Source organism: Rutidosis leptorrhynchoides, chromosome 9 (assembly GCF_046630445.1).
Source record: "Rutidosis leptorrhynchoides isolate AG116_Rl617_1_P2 chromosome 9, CSIRO_AGI_Rlap_v1, whole genome shotgun sequence".
NCBI lineage: Eukaryota > Viridiplantae > Streptophyta > Magnoliopsida > Asterales > Asteraceae > Rutidosis > Rutidosis leptorrhynchoides.
The window spans coordinates 80,340,545-80,364,863 of record NC_092341.1 but is presented as its reverse complement, the minus strand read 5'-3'; the positions used below and the strand labels follow the sequence as shown (position 1 = coordinate 80,364,863).

Here is a 24,319-nt window from a genome sequence, read left to right as displayed (position 1 = left end):
AAAAGCATCTATACCCTTTTTGAAGATGAGAATATCCAAGAAATACACATTTGATGGACTTTGGATCTAATTTAGTGAGGTGAGGTTGAGTGTCCCGAACAAAACAAGTACTACCAAAAATCTTTGGCTCAATCGAAAATAAAGATTTTGTAGGAAACAAGACTGAATATGGAATATCACCATTAAGGACAGCAAATGTCATTCGATTTATAAGGAAACATGTAGTTGAAACAGCGTCAGCCCAAAATGGTTTTGGAACATTCATTTGAAATAAAAGTGCTCGAGCTACCTCAAGAAGATGTAAATTCTTTCGTTCCGCAACCCCATTTTGGGCCGGTATGTCAACACAAGATGACTCGTGAAGGATACCATTCTGAAGCATATATGACGAAAATGATTCGGTATGTCAACACAAGATGACTCGTGAAGTTTGAACCGGAACCTGAAATTGCGTTTTTATTTCAGTAACAATTGAGCAAAAGTGAGTAAATACTTCGGAACGACTTTTCATCAAATAAAGCCAGGTAACACGAGAATAATCATCAATGAAGGTAACAAAATACTTAAAACCGAGTTTGGAAGTAACTGAACATGGTCCCCAAACATCAGAGTGAACCAATTCAAATGGAACTGAAGCTCATTTATTGACTCTGGGAGGTAAGTGGATTCGATGGTGTTTAGCAAACTGACATGACTCACAATATAGAGACGATAAATTAGAAAATTCAGGACATAATTTCTTCATACTCTGAAGAGAAGGATGTCCCAACCTACAATGCATCTCATAAGGGGATGATGACTTAGAGCATACCAAAGAGCGTGGTATTTTAGTTTCAGGTTCAAGTATGTATAGGCCATCAGATACCCTTCCTTTACCAATAATCTGCTTTGTCGATAGATCCTGGAAGACACAATAATCAGGATAGAGTAAAGCAACACAATTCAAATCTCGGGTAATTTTGCTAATGGACAACAAATTAAATGAGAAGTTAGGTAGACTTAAAACTAATAACGAAATAGATGGGGTAAGATTGACTATACCGAAACCAAGGACAGGGGAGGTAGTACCATTTGCAATTGTGACATGAGATGGTTGTGATTTAAAGTCGGAGAAAAGATGATGATCACCTGTCATGTGATCTGAAGTGTAGTGACCCGAACTTTTCCATGTTTATATATATTAATTGAGATTGATATTTACATGACTAAATGTTTCCAACATGTTAAGCAATCAAACTTGTTAAGACTTGATTAATTGAAATAGGTTTCATATAGACAATTGACCACCCAAGTTGACCGGTGATTCACGAACGTTAAAACTTGTAAAAACTATACGATGACATATATATGGTTATATATATAGTTAATATGATTTTATTATAAGTAAGTATCTCATTAGGTATTTTAACAATGAGTTATATACATAAAAATGAGACTATTAAATTAAGAAACTCGAAAACGATATATATAACGATTATCGTTATAACAACGTCTTACTAGGTACATATGAATCATATTAAGATATTGATACACTTGGTTAATTATGTTAAATGATAATTAAATATATCATTAAGTGTATTAATAATGAACTACATATGTAAAAATAAGACTACTAACTTAATGATTTCGAAACGAGACATATATGTAACGATTATCGTTGTAACGACATTTAACTGTATATATATCATACTAAGATATATTAAATATCATAATATCATGATAATGTAACAATTTAACATCTCATTTGATATAATAAACAATGGGTTAACAACATTTAACAAGATCGTTAACCTAAAGGTTTCAAAACAACATTTATATGTAACGACAAACGATGACTTAACGACTCAGTTAAAATGTATATACATGTAGTGTTTTAATATGTATTCATACACTTTTGAAAGACTTTAAGACACTTATCAAAATACTTCTACTTAACAAAAATGCTTACAATTACATCCTCGTTCAGTTTCATCAACAATTCTACTCGTATGCACCCGTATTCGTACTCGTACAATACATAGCTTTTAGATGTATGTACTATTGGTATATACACTCCAATGATCAGCTCTTGGCAGCCCATGTGAGTCACCTAACACATGTGGGAACCATCATTTGGCAACTAGCATGAAATATCTCATAAAATTACAAAAATATGAGTAATCATTAATGACTTATTTACATGAAAACAAAATTACATATCCTTTATATCTAATCCATATACCAACGACCAAAAACACCTACAAACAATTTCATTCTTCAATTTTCTTCATCTAATTGATCTCTCTCAAGTTCCATCTTCAAGTTCTAAGTGTTCTTCATAAATTCCATAAGTATAGTTTCATAAAAATCAAGAATACTTCCAAGTTTGCAAGTCTACTTCCAAGCTTTCTAATCCATTCCAAGTAATCATCTAAGATCAAGGGACCTTTGTTATTTACAGTAGGTTATCTTTCTAATTCACGGTAATATTCATATTCAAACTTTGATTCAATTTCTACAACTATAACAATCTTATTTCGAGTGAAAATCTTACTTGAACTGTTTTCGTGTCATGATTCTGTTTCAAGAACTTTCAAGCCATCCAAGGATCCTTTGAAGATAGATCCATTTTTCTCATTTCCAGTAGTTTTATCCAGAAAACTTGAGGTAGTAATGATGTTCATAACATCATTCGATTCATACATATAAAGCTATCTTATTCGAAGGTTTAAACTTGTAATCACTAGAATATAGTTTAGTTAATTCTAAACTTGTTCGCAAACAAAAGTTAATCCTTCTAACTTGACTTTTAAAATCAACTAAACACATGTTTTATATCTATATGATATGCTAACTTAATGATTTAAAACCTGGAAACACGATGAACACCATAAAATCGGATATACGCCGTCGTAGTGAAACCGGGGGCTGTTTAGGTTTGGATAATTAAAAACTATGATAAAATTTGATTTAAAAGTTGTTCTTCTGGAAAAATGATTTTTCATATAAACATGAAACTATATCCAAAAATCAAGGTTAAACTCAAAGTGGAAGTATGTTTTCTAAAATGGTCATCTTTACGTCGTTCTTTCGACTGAAATGATTACCTTTACAAAAATGACTTGTAACTTATATTTCTGACTATAAACCTATACTTTTTATGTTTATATTCATAAAATAGAGTTCAATATGAAACCTTAGCAATTTGATTCACTCAAAACGGATTTAAAATGAAGAAGTTATGGGTAAAACAAGATTGGATATTTTTGATCTTTTTAGCTATGGGAAATGTTTAACAAATCTATACAAATCATATCCTAGCTAACTTATATTGTATTATACATGTATTCTAATATATTATGTAATCTTGGGATACCATAGACACGTATGCAAATGTTTTGACATATCATATCGACCCATGTATATATATTATTTGGAACAACCATAGACACTCTATATGAAGTAATGTTGGAGTTAGCTATACAGGGTTGAGGTTGATTCCAAAAATATATATACTTTGAGTTGTGATCTAGCCTGAGATGTGTATACACTGGGTCTTGGATTGATTCAAGATAATATATATCGATTTATTTCTGTACATCTAACTGTGGATAACTAGTTGTAGGTTACTAATGAGGACAGCTGACTTAATACACTCAAATCTTTAAAACATAATAAAAATGGTTGTAATTATATTTTGATCATACTTTGATATATATGTACATATTTGTATAAGTTCTTGAATCGATCCGTGGCTAAGTCTTATTTTCGTGGAAGGAAATATCTGTGAAAGTGAGTTATAGTCCCACTTTTAATATCTAATATTTTTGGGATGAGAATACATGCAGATTTTATAAATGATTTACAAAATAGACACAAGTACGTGAAACTACATTCTATGGTTGAATTATCGAAATCAAATATGCCCCTTTTTATTAAGTCTGGTAATCTAAGAATTAGGGAACAGACACCCTAATTGACGCGAATCCTAAAGATAGATCTATTGGGCCTAACAAACCCCATCCAAAGTACCAGATGCTTTAGTACTTCGAAATTTATATCATATCCGAAGGGTGTCCCGAAATGATGGAGATATTCTTATATATGCATCTTGTTAATGTCGGTTACCAGGTGTTCACCATATGAATGATTTTTATCTCTATGTATGGGATGTGTATTGAAATATGAAATCTTGTGGTCTATTGTTACGATTTGATATATATAGGTTAAACCTATAACTCACCAACATTTTTATTGACGTTTAAAGCATGTTTATTCTTAGGTGAATACTAAGAGCTTCTGCTGTTACATACTAAAATAAGGACAAGATTTGGAGTCCATGTTTGTATGATATTGTGTAAAAACTGCATTCAAGAAACATATGTCGATGTAATATATTTCTATTGTAAACCATTATGTAATGGTCGTGTGTAAACAGTATATTTTTGATTATCATTATTTGATAATCTACGTAATGTTTTTAAAACCTTTATTGATAAAATAAAGGTTATGGTTGTTTTAAAAATGAATGTAGTCTTTGAAAAACGTCTCATATAGAGGTCAAAACCTCGCAACGAAATCAATTAATATGGAACGTTTATAATCAATATGAACGGGACATTTCAGTTGGTATCCGAGCGTTGGTCTTAGAGAACCAGAAAATTTGCATTAGTGTGTCTTATCGAGTTTGTTAGGATGCATTAGTGAGTCTGGACTTCGACCGTGTTTTCTTTAAAAATGATTGCTTAACATTTTTATTGGAAACTATATATTATTAACATGTAAATATTATGTGATATATTAATCTCTTAACATGTTTTATATTGTGTGATAGATGTCTACCTCTAGCACAAATCCCATTGACTCACCTAATAATAACGAAGAGTCAAATATATATTGGCAAGATTCACAAGTTCTCGAAGAACCGAAAGAAGAGGAAACGGAACCGGAAGAAGAGGAACCGGAAGAAGAGGAACCAGAAGAAGAGGAACCGGAAGAAGAAGAGGTTCCGGAGGGGGAATAGTAGGAACCACAGAAAACCGGTCAAATAAAAGAAAATTCTCAACCAATGGACCAAAGTTAATAATGGTCAATGGTGTTTCCGCTAAGGAAGCAAAATATTGGGAAAATTACCAATTTTCCAATGAATCGGATCCTGATGAGGATTCCGATGATGTTATAGAAATTACCCCGACCCAATTTAATGAGGGAAAAGAAAATAATAAGGGAAAAGGCATCAAAACAGAGAAATCTGATTCCGACCCCGATGAACTTAATATGTACCGTCAACACCCGTATTTTCAATATCGTGACAATAACCTGGGAACCTCTAAACAACCAGGTTTTTCTAAACCAATGTGGAAAACGACGAATCGTATTAAAGGAACATCATATATCCCTAGAAGATTAGGAAAAAGAACCAAGTCCGAAGAATAAACCAGTGATTCAGATTAGAGGGGTGTGAGCATGTTGTGTAATAAATGTATTGTAGTGTGCTTGTACTTTTATGTTCTATGTAAAAATTGCTTGTATTGTTTGTTTTTAAGAATCTTATCCTTGTCTATTTTACAGTATAAAAACAAAATGGACGTTAAGGGTAGACAACCGAATATTTTAGAAGACCTACCAGAGGATATGATTGAGAAAATCTTGTCTAGAGTCGGTCAGAATTCATCAGCACATTTAGTTATGGCGAAATTAACTTGTCAAACATTTGAAAGACTTTCCAGAAATGCCTTAGTTTATAAAAGGCTTTCCTTTGATAGGTGGAGTATATCACATTGGGAAGACTTTAAGTTACGCCGTGTTTTCTTTAAAGCGTTAAATGCGGGGAACCCAAATGCAATTTTACGCTACGGGTTAAGAACCTATTTTGACTCAACATATCCCAACATAGGATTTCGTGAATTAGAAAGAGCTTCTAACATGTAACATAAAGAAACATAAAGAAGCATGTTATGCTTACGGGTTAGTGATGTTCGCTTCTTACCAAAGTGAGAAAAAGAACATCGGATTGCAGCTTTTAAATAAAACTTTCCCACAAGTGACGGATTCAGTAGTTGGCGTGAGAAACAAGGTTTTTAGATTATTACGGGGCTGTTGGACATTACGAAACCCTCGTCCTTTTAACGACATTACAACATGTTGCCTAGCTAATGGTCATAACAGTTATTTTCCACAAGACCAAGGATGGGAAGTCGTCTTAGTAAAACCAGAATGCATGACTTGTTTCTGGACTTATGAATTACGTGTCTTTATTTCCTTTGCTGAACAACTTGCGTATTAACTAGATTTATCTTCAAAACTGTCCTGTATCATAGTGTACTATATTTCATGTTATATGTAATATAGCGAAGTTGAAAGTTTGAAGAATATTTGTATGTGATATATTATTATAATCAGTTTTTTATATGGAATTGTAGTAGTTAAATTGTATATTAGCTACTAAGTATGAACTTAACGGGTAGGTAGTACCCGTATTTAAACTTATAAAACGCTAATATGAAGAAAAAGCTTTTACAAATGAGTTCATATTATGCTACGAGATACTATTGACTACTCTTAATATTCTATATGATTAAATTGTTTCATTTGACTATTTTGAAGGAAATGGCACCGACTACTCGACACACCTTGAATATGAGCGAAGAGGAATTTTGTGCCTTTATTGCTTCAAACATAGCCGCAGTACAGGCCGCGCTACATACCAACAATAACTCTGAATCTAGCAATACAGCTAACGGCGCAAGAAATCATGTAGGATGCTCCTACAAGGAATTCACTGCCTGCAAACCTTCAGAATTTGATGGGACCGAAGGATCAATCAGATTAAAACGGTGGACCGAGAAAGTTGAATCGGTGTTTGCCATAAGTAAGTGTGCTGAAGGAGACAAAGTGAAGTACGCTACGCATACCTTCACAGGTATTGCGTTAACATGGTGGAATACCTATCTAGACCAAGTGGGACAAGATGCTGCTTACACGCTACCGTGGTCAGCATTCAAGCACTTGATGAACGAGAAGTACCGTCCCAGAACCGAGGTCAATAAGCTCAAGTCAGAACTTAGAGGGTTACGAATACAGGGATTCGATATTACTTCGTACGAAAGACTTTTCACAGAATTGTGCCTATTGTGTCCGAGAGAGTTCGAAGATGAGGAAGAGAAGATCGACGCGTTTGTGAAAGGGTTACCGGAGAAAATTCAAGAAGATATAAGTTCACACGAGCCTGCCTCCATACAAAAGGCATGTAGAATGGCTCACAAACTAGTGAACCAGATTGAGGGAAGAATTAAAGAACAGGCGGCCGAAGAGGCCAACGTGAAGTTAGTCAAAAGAAAGTGGGAGGAAAACGGTGATAAGAGTCACCAAAACAACAACAACTATCCCAACAATCGCAACATCAATCGCAACTACAACAAACGGCACAACAACAACAACAACAATCATCCCAACAACAATAACAACCACAACAACAACAACAATCAGAAGCAGCTATGCCAAAGGTGTGAAAAGTATCACTCGGGGTTCTGCACCAAATTTTGCAACAAGTGTAAAAGAAATGGTCATAGCGCGGTGAAGTGTGAGGTCTACGGACCAGGGGTTAACAGAACGAAAGGAACAAATGGTGTCGGAACGAGTAATGGCGGAGCAAGTAGTGTCGGAGAAAGTTATGCCAATGTAGTTTGTTATAAATGTGGAAAACCAGGCCACATTATTAGAAATTTCCCGAACCAGGAGAACACGAATGGACAAGACCGCGAAAGAGTTTTCAATATTAATGCGGCAGAGGCACAGGAAGACCCGGAGCTTGTTACGGGTACGTTTCTTATTGACAATAAATCTGCTTACGTTTTATTTGATTCGGGTGCGGATAGAAGCTATATGAGTAGAGATTTTTGTGCTAAATTATGTTGTCCATTGACGCCGTTGGATAGTAAATTTTTACTTGAATTAGCAAACGGTAAATTAATTTCAGCAGATTATATATGCCGAAATCGGGAAATTAAACTGGGTAGCGAAATATTTAAGATTGATTTGATACCAGTAGAGTTAGGGAGTTTTGATGTAATAGTTGGCATGGACTGGCTGAAGGAGATGAAAGAAGAGATCGTATGTTACAAAAATGCAATTCGCATTGTACGAGAAGAAGGAGAACCCTTAATGGTGTATGGAGAAAAGGGCAACACGAAGCTACATCTTATTAGTAATTTGAAGGCACAAAAACTAATAAGAAAAGGTTGCTATGCTGTTCTAGCACGCGTCGAGAAAGTACAAACTGAAGAAAAGAGCATCAATGATGTTCCCGTCGCAAAAGAATTTCCCGATGTATTTCCGAAAGAATTACCGGGACTACCTCCACATCGATCTGTTGAATTTCAAATAGATCTTGTACCAGGAGCTGCACCAATAGCTCGTGCTCCTTACAGACTCGCACCCAGCGAGATGAAAAAACTGCAAAGCCAACTGCAAGAACTATTAAAACGTGGTTTCATTCGACCAAGCACATCACCATGGGGAGCTCCTGTTTTGTTTGTCAAGAAGAAGGATGGTACATTTAGGTTGTGTATTTACTACAGAGAGTTGAATAAACTTACCATCAAAAACCGTTATCCACTGCCGAGAATTGATGACTTATTTGATCAACTACAAGGCTCGTCGGTTTATTCGAAAATCGATTTACGTTCTGGATATCATCAAATACGAGTAAAGGAGGATGATATTCCAAAAACTGCTTTTAGGACGCGTTATGGTCATTACGAGTTTATGGTTATGCCGTTTGGATTGATTAACGCACCAGCTGTGTTCATGAACCTTATGAACCGAGTGTGTGTGTGCCATATCTTGACAATTTTGTCATTGTTTTCATCGATGACATACTTATTTACTCAAAGAATGATCAAGAGCACGAAGAACATTTGAGAAAAGTACTAGAAGTATTGAGGAAAGAAAAACTGTACGCTAAGTTTTCAAAGTGTGCATTTTGGTTAGAAGAAGTTCAATTCCTCGGTCACATATTGAACAAAGAAGGTATCCAGGTGGACCCGGCAAAGATCGAAACCGTTGAAAAGTGGGAAACCCCAAAAACTCCGAAGCATATACGTCAATTTTTAGGATTAGCTGGTTACTACAGAAGATTCATCCAAGATTTCTCCAAAATAGCAAAACCCTTGACTGCATTAACGCATAAAGGGAAGAAATTTGAATGGGAGGATGAACAAGAGAAGGCGTTTCAGTTATTGAAGAAAAAGCTAACTACGACACCTATATTGTCATTGCCTGAAGGGAATGATGATTTTGTGATTTATTGTGACGCATCAAAGCAAGGTCTCGGTTGTGTATTAATGCAACAAACGAAGGTGATTGCTTATGTGTCTAGACAATTGAAGATTCACGAGCAAAATTATACAACTCACGATTTGTAATTGGGTGCTGTTGTTTTTGCATTAAAGACTTGGAGGCATTATTTATATGGGGTCAAAAGTATTATATATACCGACCACAAAAGTCTCCAACACATATTTAATCAGAAGCAACTGAATATGAGACAACGCAGGTGGATTGAACTGTTGAATGATTATGATTTTGAGATTCGATACCACCCGGGGAAGGCAAATATGGTAGCCGACGCTTTGAGTAGAAAGGACAGAGAACCTATACGGGTAAAAGCTATGAATATAATTATTCGTACTAACCTTACTACTCAAATAAAGGAGGCGCAACAGGGGTTGTAAAAGAAGGAAAGTTGAAGAATAAGATACCCAACGGATCAGAGAAACATCTTAATATTCGGGAAGACGGAACCCGATATAGGGCTGATAGAATTTGGGTACCAAGGTTTGGAGATGTGAGAGAAATGGTACTTAAAGAAGCACATAAAACCAGATATTCAATACATCCCGGAGCGGGGAAGATGTATAAAGATCTCAAGAAACACTTTTGGTGGCTGGGTATGAAAGCCGATATTGCTAAATATGTAGGAGAATGTTTGACGTGTTCTAAGGTCAAAGCTGAACATCAGAAACCATCAGGTCTACTACAACAACCTGAAATCCCGGAATGGAAATGGAAAAACATTACCATGGATTTCATTACTAAATTGCCAAGGACTGCAAGTGGTTATGATACTATTTGGGTAATAGTTGATCGTCTCACCAAGTCAGCACACTTCCTGCCAATGAGAGAAGATGACAAAATGGAGAAGTTGGCGCGATTGTATTTGAAGGAGGTTATCTCCAGACATGGAATACCCGTCTCTATTATCTCTGATAGGGATGGTAGATTTGTTTCAAGGTTCTGGCAGACGTTGCAACAAGCATTGGGGACTCGTCTAGACATGAGTACTGCCTATCATCCACAAACTGATGGGCAGAGCTAAAGGACGATACAAACGCTTGAAGACATGCTACGAGCATGTGTTATTGATTTCGGAAACAGTTGGGATCGACACCTACTGTTAGCAGAATTTTCCTACAACTACAGTTATCATTATAGTATTGAGATGGCGCCATTTGAGGCACTTTATAGTAGAAAGTGCAGGTCTCCGATTTGTTGGAATGAAGTGGGGGATAGACAGATTACGGGTCCGGAGATAATACAAGAAACTACCGAGAAAATCATCCAAATTCAACAACGATTGAAAACCGCCCAGAGTCGACAAAAGAGCTACGTGGACAGTAAAAGAAAAGATATAGAGTTTGAAATTGGAGAAATGGTCATGCTTAAGGTTTCACCTTGGAAAGGCGTTGTTCGATTTGGTAAACAGGGGAAACTAAATCCAAGGTACATTGGACCATTCAAGATTATAGATCGTGTCGGACCAGTAGCTTACCAACTGGAGCTACCTCAACAACTCGCAGTTGTACATAACACTTTCCACGTCTCGAATTTGAAGAAATGTTTTGCTAAAGAAGATCTCACTATTCCGTTGGACGAAATCCAAATCAATGAAAAACTTCAGTTCATTGAAGAACCCGTCGAAATAATGGATCGTGAGGTTAAGAGACTTAAGCAAAACAAGATACCGATTGTTAAGGTTTAATGGAATGATCGTAGAGGACCCGAGTTCACCTGGGAGCATGAAGATCAGATGAAGAAGAAATACCCGCATCTATTTCCAGAAGATTCGTCAACACCTTCAACAGCTTAAAATTTCGGGACGAAATTTATTTAACGGGTAGGTACTGTAGTGACCCGAACTTTTCCATGTTTATATATATTAATTGAGATTGATATTTACATGACTAAATGTTTCCAACATGTTAAGCAATCAAACTTGTTAAGACTTGATTAATTGAAATAGGTTTCATATAGACAATTGACCACCCAAGTTAACCGGTAATTCACGAACGTTAAAACTTGTAAAAACTATACGATGACATATATATGGTTATATATATAGTTAACATGATTTTATTGTAAGTAATTATCTCATTAGGTATTTTAACAATGAGTTATATACATAAAAATGAGCCTATTAAATTAAGAAACTCGAAAACGATATATATAACGATTATCGTTATAACAACATCTTACTAGGTACATATGAATCATATTAAGATATTGATACACTTGGTTAATTATGTTAAATTATAAGTAAATATATCATTAAGTGTATTAACAATGAACTACATATGTAAAAATAAGACTACTAACTTAATGATTTCGAAACGAGACATATATGTAACGATTATCGTTGTAACGACATTTAACTGTATATATATCATACTAAGATATATTATATATCATAATATCATGATAATGTAACAATTTAACATCTCATTTGATATAATAAACAATGGGTTAACAACATTTAACAAGATCGTTAACCTAAAGGTTTCAAAACAACATTTACATGTAATGACTAACGATGACTTAACGACTCAGTTAAAATGTATATACATGTAGTGTTTTAATATGTATTCATACACTTTTGAAAGACTTCAAGACACTTATCAAAATACTTCTACTTAACAAAAATGCTTACAATTACATCCTCGTTCAGTTTCATCAATAATTCTACTCGTATGCACCCGTATTCGTACTCGTACAATACATAGCTTTTAGATGTATGTACTATTGGTATATACACTCCAATGATTAGCTCTTAGTAGCCCATGTGAGTCACCTAACATATGTGGGAACCATCATTTGGCAACTAGCATGAAATATCTCATAAAATTACAAAAATATGAGTAATCATTCATGACTTATTTACATGAAAATAAAATTTCATATCCTTTATATCTAATCCATATACCAACGACCAAAAACACCTACAAACACTTTCATTCTTCAATTTTCTTCATCTTCAAGTATTAAGTGTTCTTCATAAATTCCATAAGTATAGTTTCATAAAAATCAAGAATACTTCCAAGTTTACAAGTCTACTTCCAAGCTTTCTAATCCATTCCAAGTAATCATCTAAGATCAAGGAACCTTTGTTATTTATAGTAGGTTATCTTTCTAATTCAAGGTAATATTCATATTCAAACTTTGATTCAATTTCTACAACTATAACAATCTTATTTCGAGTGAAAATCTTACTTGAACTGTTTTCGTGTCATGATTCTGTTTCAAGAACTTTCAAGCCATCCAAGGATCCTTTGAAGCTAGATCCATTTTTCTCATTTCCAGTAGTTTTATCCAGAAAACTTGAGGTAGTAATGATGTTCATAACATCATTCGATTCATACATATAAAGCTATCTTATTCGAAGGTTTAAACTTTTAATCACTAGAACATAGTTTAGTTAATTCTAAACTTGTTCGCAAACAAAAGTTAATCCTTCTAACTTAACTTTTAAAATCAACTAAGCACATGTTCTATATCTATATGATATGCTAACTTAATGATTTAAAACCTGGAAACACGATGAACACCATAAAATCGGATATACGCCGTCGTAGTGAAACCGGGGGCTGTTTTGGTTTGGATAATTAAAAACTATGATAAACTTTGATTTAAAAGTTGTTCTTCTGGGAAAATTATTTTTCATATGAACATGAAACTATATCCAAAAATCAAGGTTAAACTCAAAGTGGAAGTATGTTTTCTAAAATGGTCATCTAGACGTCGTTCTTTCGACTGAAATGACTACCTTTACAAAAACGACTTGTAACGTATATTTCCGACTATAAACCTATACTTTTTATATTTAGATTCATAAAATAGAGTTCAATATGAAACCATAGCAATTTGATTCACTCAAAACGGATTTAAAATGAAGAAGTTATGGGTAAAACAAGATTGGATATTTTTGATCTTTTTATATACGGGAAATGTTTAACAAATCTATACAAATCATATCCTAGCTAACTTATATTGTATTATACATGTATTCTAATATATTATGTAATCTTGGGATACCATAGACACGTATGCAAATATTTTGACATATCATATCGACCCATGTATATATATTATTTGGAACAGCCATAGACACTCTATATGCAGTAATGTTGGAGTTAGCTATACAGGGTTGAGGTTGATTCCAAAAATATATATACTTTGACTTGTGATCTAGCCTGAGACATGTATACACTGGGTCGTGGATTGATTCAAGATAATATATATCGATTTATTTCTGTACATCTAACTGTGGACAACTAGTTGTAGGTTACTAACGAGGACAGCTGACTTAATACACTCAAATCTTTAAAACATAATAAAAATGGTTTTAATTATATTTTGATCATACTTTGATATATATGTACATATTTGTATAGGTTCGTGAATCGATCCGTGGCCAAGTCTTATTTTCGAGGAAGGAAATATCTGTGAAAGTGAGTTATAGTCCCACTTTTAAAATCTAATATTTTTGGGATGAGAATACATGCAGATTTTATAAATGATTTACAAAATAGACACAAGTACGTGAAATTACATTATATGTTTGAATTATCGAAACCGAATATGCCCCTTTTTATTAAGTCTGGTAATCTAAGAATTAGGGAACAGACACCCTAATTGACGCGAATCCTAAAGATAGATCTATTGGGCCTAACAAACCCCATCCAAAGTACCGGATGCTTTAGTACTTCGAAATTTATATCATATCCGAAGGGTGTCCCGGAATGATGGAGATATTCTTATATATGCATCTTGTTAATGTCGGTTACCAGGTGTTCACCATATGAATAATTTTTATCTCTATGTATGGGATGTGTATTGAAATATGAAATCTTGTGGTCTATTGTTACGATTTGATATATATAGGTTAAACCTATAACTCACAAACATTTTTGTTGACGTTTAAAGCATGTTTATTCTCAGGTGAATACTAAGAGCTTCCGCTGTTGCATACTAAAATAAGGACAAGATTTGGAGTCCATGTTTGTATGATATTGTGTAAAAACTGCATTCAAGAAACATATGTCGATGTAATATATTTCTATTGTAAACCATTATATAATGGTCGTGTGTAAACAGTGTATTTTAGATTATCATTATTTGATAATCTACGTAATATTTTTAAAACCTTTATTGATAAAATAAAGGTTATGGTTGTTTTAAAAATGAATGCAGTCTTTGAAAAATATCTCATATATAGGTCAAAACCTCGCAACGAAATCAATTAATATGGAACGTTTATAATCAATATGAACGGGACATTTCATGAAGCACCAGAATCGATGACCCATTTAGAGGCCGATGATAATAGGCATGTATTAAACTTACCTGATCCAGCAAAAGCAGCAAATGGTATCGCGAGTTTTACGGATCCTTTCAATTGAACATATTCTTTATATTCTTCTGCAGAGATAGTGAATGTGGAAGAACTTTGCACTTGTGATGAGAATTTCTTTTCATCATCCTTGTGTAATGACCACAAATACATAGGACCAAGTATGTATGGATATAGTAAGAGCTTAACAAATAACCAAATCAAAATCCCACCAAATCCACAAACTTCAAACATATATATAATATCCATCAAATCGGGAAAGAAAAAACAGTCACTTAAAACTAACTTTTTTTTTTAATAACTTTTCCATAAAATGGGGCCCAACCAAAAGATGTGCAAGATTAAGTAAAAGTAAATATGACTTATAAAATATCTAACTCCCACTCTAGTACTGGACACAATTTGTTCACACACAAAATAAAAAGGCACCACCCAAAGAGCAGAACAGTGACTCAAACAATCGATCAGAAGTTTCGATGTTCAAACGGGTCAATACTTCAAGGATATTGTTCGGAATCACAAAACAGATGATCGAAAAAAACAGCGATGAACAGTCGTACAAGCGCCCTCACGCGCCGTCGAGTGGGCGGCAGCAGGCGGAGGTAGGCGGCGCGTGAGAAGGCTTACGGTGGTCAGAAAAATTTCGTGCTTTTCTGTTATACAATTCGGGACATTCTGGAACGTTTGGAGGGGGTGGTGAGATCTAAAAGTGACTTCGAATAGTTCAATTTCAGAGACGGTGGTGACTTGGGGTGGCTATGATGGTGGCGGTGATGACTTGGTGACAGTGGTGACTTATTGAACTCAACTCATTAACAGGTACACTCTCATACCATGTAATTTAACATTTACAAACATCTAAACTCTCTGTAATTTCATCTCTATTGATTAATTCATATTTACAACATACAACGAGGATATATATAGACCCTAGATACAAGACCTGACTGCCCAATAAATGCACCAACCCAACTAACTACATTAATTGCACCGACTACCTACTAACATTAAATGTGTATACGTATGTCTTATGTATTGTAACATATGTTAAGATCTAATTTAGGAATTGAGTGCAATGAGGGGTGGATGGTGGTGTTGATAATGTTTTTAGGACCTTATGATCGTCTTTCACCTAGGTTTAAGTGATCAATCACCATGTCCCGGTCTTGATTGCATTACTTTGGCTTGATTATGATTAAGGCTTGGGCGTATTCACAAGCGAACCATAAAAACCTTAGCAATTGCACAAAATCAACAACCTAAAATGAGAGGCCAAACTCCCTATTTATAGGCTTCGGATATCCGCGGAACTAATGTTCGCGCACCACCGACTTATCCGCAATGTTCGTGCTGGATATCTTCGCACACTTTCTTTATGCGGACTTCCGCAATGATTTAGGCGCAACGCACAACTGCTAACTTATATCCGCGGTTCTGTTTACACTTGCATTTAAGTTGCCTTTTGCACTTGAAATATACATATATATGCCTATATATATGATCATCAGGAATTGTACCCGAGTGTTGTGCTTCATTGGACAACTCGGTGACTACTCAGACAAACCTGCGTGGTTTTGATCATATGCTTTTACGAATATGACTTCCGTTAAATACTAACTACTACTACTACAAACTTAAATAAGGGCTGCCCCCCCCCCCCAACAAAAAAAAAAAAAAAAAAAAAAAAAGCAACTTAAACAAGGTTGGAGAAAGTACGATGGGCTGTTAATAACACCTAACTTATATCCGATCATATGCAGAAGATGCACGTAATAATAATTTGTACCATTATTGCATGATGAAAAATTCAAAATCCTAACAAGGTTTGCTAATTTACCAAATGCCATATGTTTTATAAAATATTCAAATATTTTAATAAGCTTTTTGTAAATCTAACATTTTTTAACTATTTTAACTCAATGGAATAGCTAAAAAAGTTGACTAGTCAATTTTCGACATGGGTACGAAGTCCTGGTCCTCAGCTCGTGGTATTGGCTGTAGCTAGGCGTGTAACGGATGGTTGAATTTTGATTAACGCTAGCTGCATTTTGTTATTAATTTTTATGGGATGGTACTAGTTGTGACTACTAGTTATGTAACAAATGTTCAGTTGCAAAAATTAACTTATTTACCGTAATTTAAACTTCTCAATATATTCGGTCAAACTATCTTAAATATAAGATAAAAATGGCATTTATTGTACGTATGTTAAATTAAAATATATAAAAAAAAAAACCTATTTAACAATCATCATGAAATGGAGAGAGTATAATTTTATGATTTATATGTATGTGACACAAATATAGTCCAATACTGTGGTGGGTATATAGAATCAAAAACTTATTTATGTTTTTTTTTTTTTTTCGAACGGCAGAAAAATTAAATAAAAAGGCGACTAGCAAGACGCTAGAAGCAAGGGAAAAAAAATACAATTACAAAGCGTTCAGAGGGTTTTGTAACCACCCTGTCCAATTAATACTACTCTTCTTATATCTAGCATACAACCAATTAAAACTATCAACGATAATGCTATCAACAACATGACACTTGCGAAACTTTGAATCTTTAAAAATAATGCTGTTTCTTAGCCGCCAAATATTCCAAAGAGTAGCGAAAATAATCACCCGAATAATCATTCTTTGTTTGCCGTTTATGGGAACACCATCCACCCAATTCCATATGCCATCCAACGAGTTCCATGCCGGAATATCCAAATTAAACCAGGCTGCTAAAGCGCTCCAAATATCCATGCGGGTAGCACAGTTGGTGAATAAATGCAAATCATCTTCAAAGTCATTAGAGCATACACAACAAATCCCATCATCTAACTCCAATCCTTTCGCCACCAAGTTAAGCTTAGTTGGAAGACGGCGTAACTTCAAACGCCAAATGAAAACATTGATCTTTATAGGAGCGTATTTACACCATAAAGTAGGTTGCGATGGATCTTGTTGGTCAATAGAGTCGATCATTTTTCTCGCTTGCGAAACCGAATAAATACCAAACTTGAACCCATCCCAACACCATTGATCACACTCATTTACAAGCTGCACCTGATTCACAATATCCATTAATTGCTGCCATTGAATCGATTCGATCCCTCCTCTCGGTAATCTACGCCAGCCATAACTCTCAAACGACATTGCAACTCTGTCAACCACTTTGCAAAACTTGTTACATTCTAAATTAAACAATCTGGGGAATCTCACCGCTAGCGGAATACCTTCAAACCACGGGTCGTACCAAAAGTTTGTTGCACGACCATTACCAATACACATTCGCAAATTAGAGACATTAAGTGCATGAGAAAAAGCAACTTGATCCGTACACTTCTTTAGATAGCTCCAAATTCCAGACACATTATTAGCACAAGGCATAGAACCACCTATACTTGGAGCATGGATAGCAGTAATAATATTGACCCAACTCGAATTCGGATTATTTAAAAGACGCCATCTCCATTTATTAACAAGAGCCAAATTAAGAGACTTGAGACTAGCAACCCCTAACCCACCAATTTCAATTGGGTTTAAGGCCACCCTCCACTTAATCCAATGAATTTTTTTCACATCTTCCTTACCGCCCCAAAAAAAATTAGCATGCAACGATTCGAGTTTTTGAATAACAACTGTCGGGGCTTTAAATAAAGACATATAATACGTACCGATCGCTCCTAGCACTGATTTTAAGAGAGTGAGCCTTCCACCCATCGAGATCATATTTGCCTTCCACGAAGCAAGACGCTTTTTAGCTTTATCAATCACATTTTTCCAACTTTCCATCCTATTCATGTTATAACCCACCGGCAAACCTAAATGATGAAACGGAAGAGACGAAAAAGAACAACCCATGAAACTCGCTAAGTAATTCACTTCCGATTCACTAACTCCGACACCATAAAGGGAAGATTTGATAAGATTTATTCTTAACCCGGATACCCGAAAAAAACACTCAAGGATAATCTTGAGGTTAGCTGCATTAGTTTGAGACCATTCCCCCAAAAATAAGACGTCGTCTACATATAAGCATAATGCTAATCGGGTAAACTTTTTACGAGTTCCTACCTGAATCGGGGAGAATAAGGCAGCATCCATGGCATCATTTATAGCTGCATTTAATCCTTCCATACCAATAATGAAAAGAAAAGGAGATAACGGGTCTCCTTGCCTAAGACCCCGTTCAACCGAGAACTCTGAAGATGGACTGCCGTTAAGTAAAAGAGAGGCCCTCGAAGAGTTAAAACATGCTTTAATCCATCTGATCCATCGATTCGAAAACCCCATAAAGCGAAGAATATCTAGCACATAATCCCAATGAATGGAATCAAATGCCTTATCGAAATCCACCTTGAATAACATAGCTTTTTTTCTCTTCCTCTTACACCAATCAACAACTTCGTTAACCATGAGAGGACCGTCTAAAATCTGCTGACCTTTGATGAAAGCTGTTTGCTCAGAGCCAATCACCGTATCAATCACGTTCGCCAATCTATTTGCAAGCAGCTTAGCGATGATCTTGTATTGAACTCCAATGAGACTTATCGGCCTATAATCCTGAACGTGGACAGGTTTATCCTTCTTTGGAATGAGCGATAAGGCATTTCAATTTCTTTCATGAGCTACATGATTGGAAATATCCCCATTATCTAAAGCAACTTCAATTTCTTGAAGCCTACTGTTCAAAGCATTCTTTTGCAAAGTTGCACAAGCTGTAGAATACTTATGCCAGTCCTTTAAAGCCATCTTGACAAACTTAAGTTTGTCCTTAAACTTTATTTGAGAATTTGTGCTCCAATATTGGTTAGAGTCATTCCAGGAGTTAATCACCACCTCATCAAAGCCACTTTCCTTAAACCAAGAATGGAATAAGCGAAAAGGAGTCGGGCCATAATCCACCACTTCGTTTTTCAATACAATGGGGCAATGATCGGACCAAATATTCGATAGAATATTACCTGTAAGAGATGGAAACAAATTCAAAATTCCATTGGAAACAAGGAAACGATCAAGTAAGGATCGTTTGGTAAATTCCTTATTCGTCCTCGTAAAGGAACGACCACCCAATGGAACGTCAACCAAGTTGCCATTTGCGATAAAGTTATTGAATTCATCTGCCTCAGCGCTACAAAATCTCATCCCAACTCTTTCATGAGGAAAACGAACACAATTAAAATCGCCAAATACGATGAACTCTCCTTCGTTGTTAGAAATAAAAGATGAAATAAAGTTCCAAAGATTACGCTTCTGAGCACGTGCTTGAGGAGCATATATGTTCATCAAAAAACATTTAGTCCCTTTTCCAGTAAAATATCCTTCGACAATAAGAATATTATCAAACGAAATAATCCTTGAGCTCACAAAGACACTCGGATCCCATACCGTGGTTATACCACCTGAGTGCCCTCGAGCACTAGAAGACGCAACCTTGAATTGATAATTGCCCCACATTGCTTTAATAGCGAAATGATTTAAAGTCTACACTTTCGTTTCTTGTAAACCAAAAATAGAGATTGAATGTTCTTTACAAATTTTATTGACCCATTTTTGCTTTACTCTAAATGACATCCCTCCACCAATATTTAAGGATAAAAGATTCATATTACCATTTTAAAACCCCCCATACTTATTTATGTTTCTTGTTTTATAAAATGGTGTTGTACATAATATCCTTCTTTTTATTAGTATATATTCGTCCGTCATATTTAAATAATAATCCATTTATCCATCACGAACTAGTTCAAAAATCAAAGTATAAATCACATCATTAATTTTATGCTTTTATCAATCAAAATCTAAACCAAAAACCTTCCAACAAGTTATCAAAAACATAAATGTTTATGTTACTTATTTAATCCTTCCATGCCATTTCTTTTTCTTATCTGTAGATATAAAATATAAGATAAACTACTCCTTAATATATTAATACAATCATAATTAAACTAATAATATGGAGTAATTAAAAGGAGGCACTATATAATTTATACATTATTATAAAGCACATGTTATAAATCATACGTGTCATAAACAACAATATTCTCCAGAGATCCATTGTAGATGAGGTGAAAAGTCATGATATCTTAATCAACCTAGGTGAGATTCTTACTGCAGAAGGATTTGAAAAACTTCAAATCAAACTACTCGGTGAGTTAGATGTGTTGACCGTTCTTGATTCAATTTAGGCAGCAAAGAATGTTATGAAATGTGACCATTCGTTTCGTAAATGGTTACACAAGTTACATCTGTGGGACTTCTCACTTTGGCCGGAAGGGCGTACGACATGGCTAAAGATATGTGGGGTACCACCACCATTCTAGACTGAAAACCTTCACCTCCATCGCCGAATGGTGGGGGTACAGTTTATATCTTGGAGAATTGTTCTGTAGAAGGGAACCAGAGTTTAACTCATGGTAGAGTTTTTGTGAAACTTAATAACTCGAGGTAGTAAATGAATCGATTAAACTTATCTTCAAGTCTAAATTATACTTTGTCAACGTGGAAGGAGAACGCAAAATATGTTCGTCTAAAAAAGTTTCTACAGATGATGGGGAAGACAATTGCACTTTTTCAGGGTATTCAAGTGATAGTATCGATTCAGATGACCTATCTAGTGATGATGATATGTTACACTTCTCAGATGAGGAATATAGTCTCTACAATGAGATCCTTCAAGAAGATGAACAGATCATGGATGAGGATGATAAAGAAGTTGATGGTGATGATTTTAGGGTTTTTGAAGAAAACATGCCGGAGAAGATGACCGGTTCTCCGGTGACGGAAAAGATAAACCTGCATGATTCGTATTCGGGTTGTTTCGGAATTGATGAGCTTTTTGATGATAACGCGGTAGTTGAGGAGACCAATGAGAATGTTTACGGCTGCCAGTTTAATTCAAGCGAACATAATCATGACAACCCAAATTCCAAAAATGTGGGTGAGAATACTAAGAGACATGAAGAGGTGGGACCAGATACAGAATGTTTGGTCCCGAATCGGGTTGGATCTATTAGGCCAACTGAACCAAACGACCCAATAGTCCAGTATCGTGATATTGATAATGGACCTCATCTTGAAGATAAGTCTAAGCAAGATTGTAAAGATAACCTACAGCCAGTGTTGTAAATCTCCTTATTTCTCCCCGAGATTTCCCCGAGATCTCGTTTTTGAAAGGTGGCCGAGACGAGATGTTCATCTCCCGAGATTTCTTGGTCAACGGGGTCAAACTTGGTCAAAGCCATGATTTCTCGAATTTTCTCGCTCATTTTTCGAATTTTCTCGCTCATTTTTTGGATTTTCTCGCACAATCTAGTAATTTCTCCGATTTTCTCGATTTTTCTTTTAAAATCTCGTAAAAATTTATATAAATATACATATATTTATCAATATATTTATATTGTTATTCAAAAAACTAAAAAGTCAACGTAAGTCAACTTTCGAGATCTCCCCGAGATTTTCGAAGATGCCGTGATCTCCCAAAAAATGTCCAAACGAGATCTCCCCAAGATTCGTGTAACGACCCGACTTTTTTGACTTATATTTGTGCTTGTTACTTTCTCAAAACTGCGTATTTGTGCGTACTGTATTAGATTATATTCTGGGATCTTATTTATGTTGATTACTTTCGTTATATCTTAGAACGTATTATTAAGTGCTTAATTACTTAACTTGATCCCCGAATGCTTCTATGACCGTTAGTGTCACTTGACGTTTAGAACGAGCTATGTATTTTGGTACACGTTTAACTTTTGTCGTAATTAGAATATTATGACTACGTAATACTAATTGTTATTTTCTAATGATAATTACTTGGCTTATTGGTTACTTAATTACGCTTAGTAATTTACTAATGCACAATAGTTAGTCTTATTGGACTTTCTACCTTGTTGGACTTAAGCCCACCCTACTCTAGCTAATGGGCCATTTAATTAGCCCAATTTTAAATGGATTATGACCCATTAAGAAGTAGGACAAAAACCCATTAATATGAGCCAACATACTAGCATTTTTGTTAACCATTACCACACATGTTGCATGAGATCCCAACAACAAGCACCACCTTTAGACCACCACCATGCAAAAAGCAAAAAGTTGTCCCCTTGTCCCCCCCAAAACCTACAGTAACCACCACCCTCCACCACTATAAATATCAAGCTTATTTCATCCATTTCACACTTGATCTCATTCTCATTTTACACACACTTGCTCTCTAATTTTCTCTCTAGTCTTTCTCACACTAAAAATTGTAAGTTTTAAATTTTCTTCTTCTTCTCCTTCTCTTCATAATTACGACATCATCATCATGTAAAGATCAAGCTTTTTAGCTTTTTGATCTTGTTATATCTTGTAGATTCAAACTTTGATTTGAATCCTTCAAGAACATGAAAGATTCAAGCTTTCTAGCTTTGAATCTTCATTAATTTTATTGGATCTAAGTTTTCTAGCTTATGATCTCTTTATTTTGTTAAAAAGATCAAAACTTATGTTTATGATCTTCATGAAACTTGAAGATCTAGCCTTTTGCTTTAAAGATCTTCAAGAAAATAAAAGATTCAAGCTTTCTAGTTTTGAAATCTCATAGTTAATTGTTAAAGGATCCAAGCTCTCTAGCTTAGGGTTCGATTACTTTGATTGATCAAATTTATGTCTTGCTTGTTTGATTGAATCAAAGTTTGTAGCTTTAATCTTGAATAGAACTTGTATTTGTGTTAAGACTAAGAACATGATGCAACCTTGGTTCATCATCCTTCTAAAACTCTTAAGTGAGTTGTATTACTTCTTAGTCTTGACATTGTGTGTTGATGGTTGAAACTTGGTCAAAGTGATGCTAAAACATCAAAGAGATGTACACTTCAAGCTTACACGCATCAAGGATGAGAACCGTGATGAGCATCAAGCACCAAGGAACCCACTGGAGCACTTGTTTACTATTTTTTGGGGTCTGATCAGACACCTGGGACTTCTGGAATGTTGATTTTCAGATAGTTCGTTTCGATTAGATGACTTTTCATTTAAGACTCTCCTAAATCCGATATACGGTTTAGGATTTATAGCCTTCCGAAAATCACTACGCCTTTGTAACGACGTGCTAAAATTTCTGACCTACTCGCGCTTGAACCGTCGCCACGGTCAAAAGACATCGAGTTAGGATCTAAAAATTTGAGAGCGGTACGAGGACTCACATACGGAGCCTTGGCCACTGACCACGTATCTTTTCGGTTTGTATAGAGGTCGTAGCAGCTGTCCGAAGTCAGCCTTTTGTTTCGATCTCTATTCCTGTTGGAAACTTACTTTACCTTTTACGAATGATGATGATGATGATGATGATGATACTTAAGACTTAATTTATTCACTTTTAAACCTTTTGGGACAATATACTGGCTTAGTAACCTTTGATCTAGGTTGAGGACCTTTCGAACCGGCTTACTACTTGCATACTTTTCATATCGACTTTTACCGCATTTATCACTGTGAGTTATAGCTCCCTTTTTACTTATACTATTTTTGGGACTGAGAATACATGCGCTTTTTATGTTTTACTTACTAAAAACGAGTACTTAAACTTTATATATGTGTGGGTTATATAACGGCATAAAATTTCCCCTTAGCACGGTAACGTTTAACTACTGGTTTTTGAACCGGTAGACACGAATCTCAGATA

The 24,319-nt window shown here is 35.1% G+C and overlaps 1 protein-coding gene across 1 annotated transcript; it reads right to left on the bottom strand.

Annotated features, from left to right (window-relative positions):
- Positions 1-17,097: 17,097 nt before the first annotated feature.
- LOC139868198 (uncharacterized) lies at positions 17,098-20,112 on the bottom strand. The gene is made up of 2 exons (XM_071856528.1): positions 19,288-20,112; positions 17,098-19,218 (listed from the first exon to the last, which is right to left on the bottom strand). The coding sequence occupies exons 1-2, from the start codon at positions 20,110-20,112 to the stop codon at positions 17,098-17,100; spliced, it is 2,946 nt and encodes a 981-aa protein (XP_071712629.1).
- Between the last annotated feature and the right edge of the window lie 4,207 nt (positions 20,113-24,319).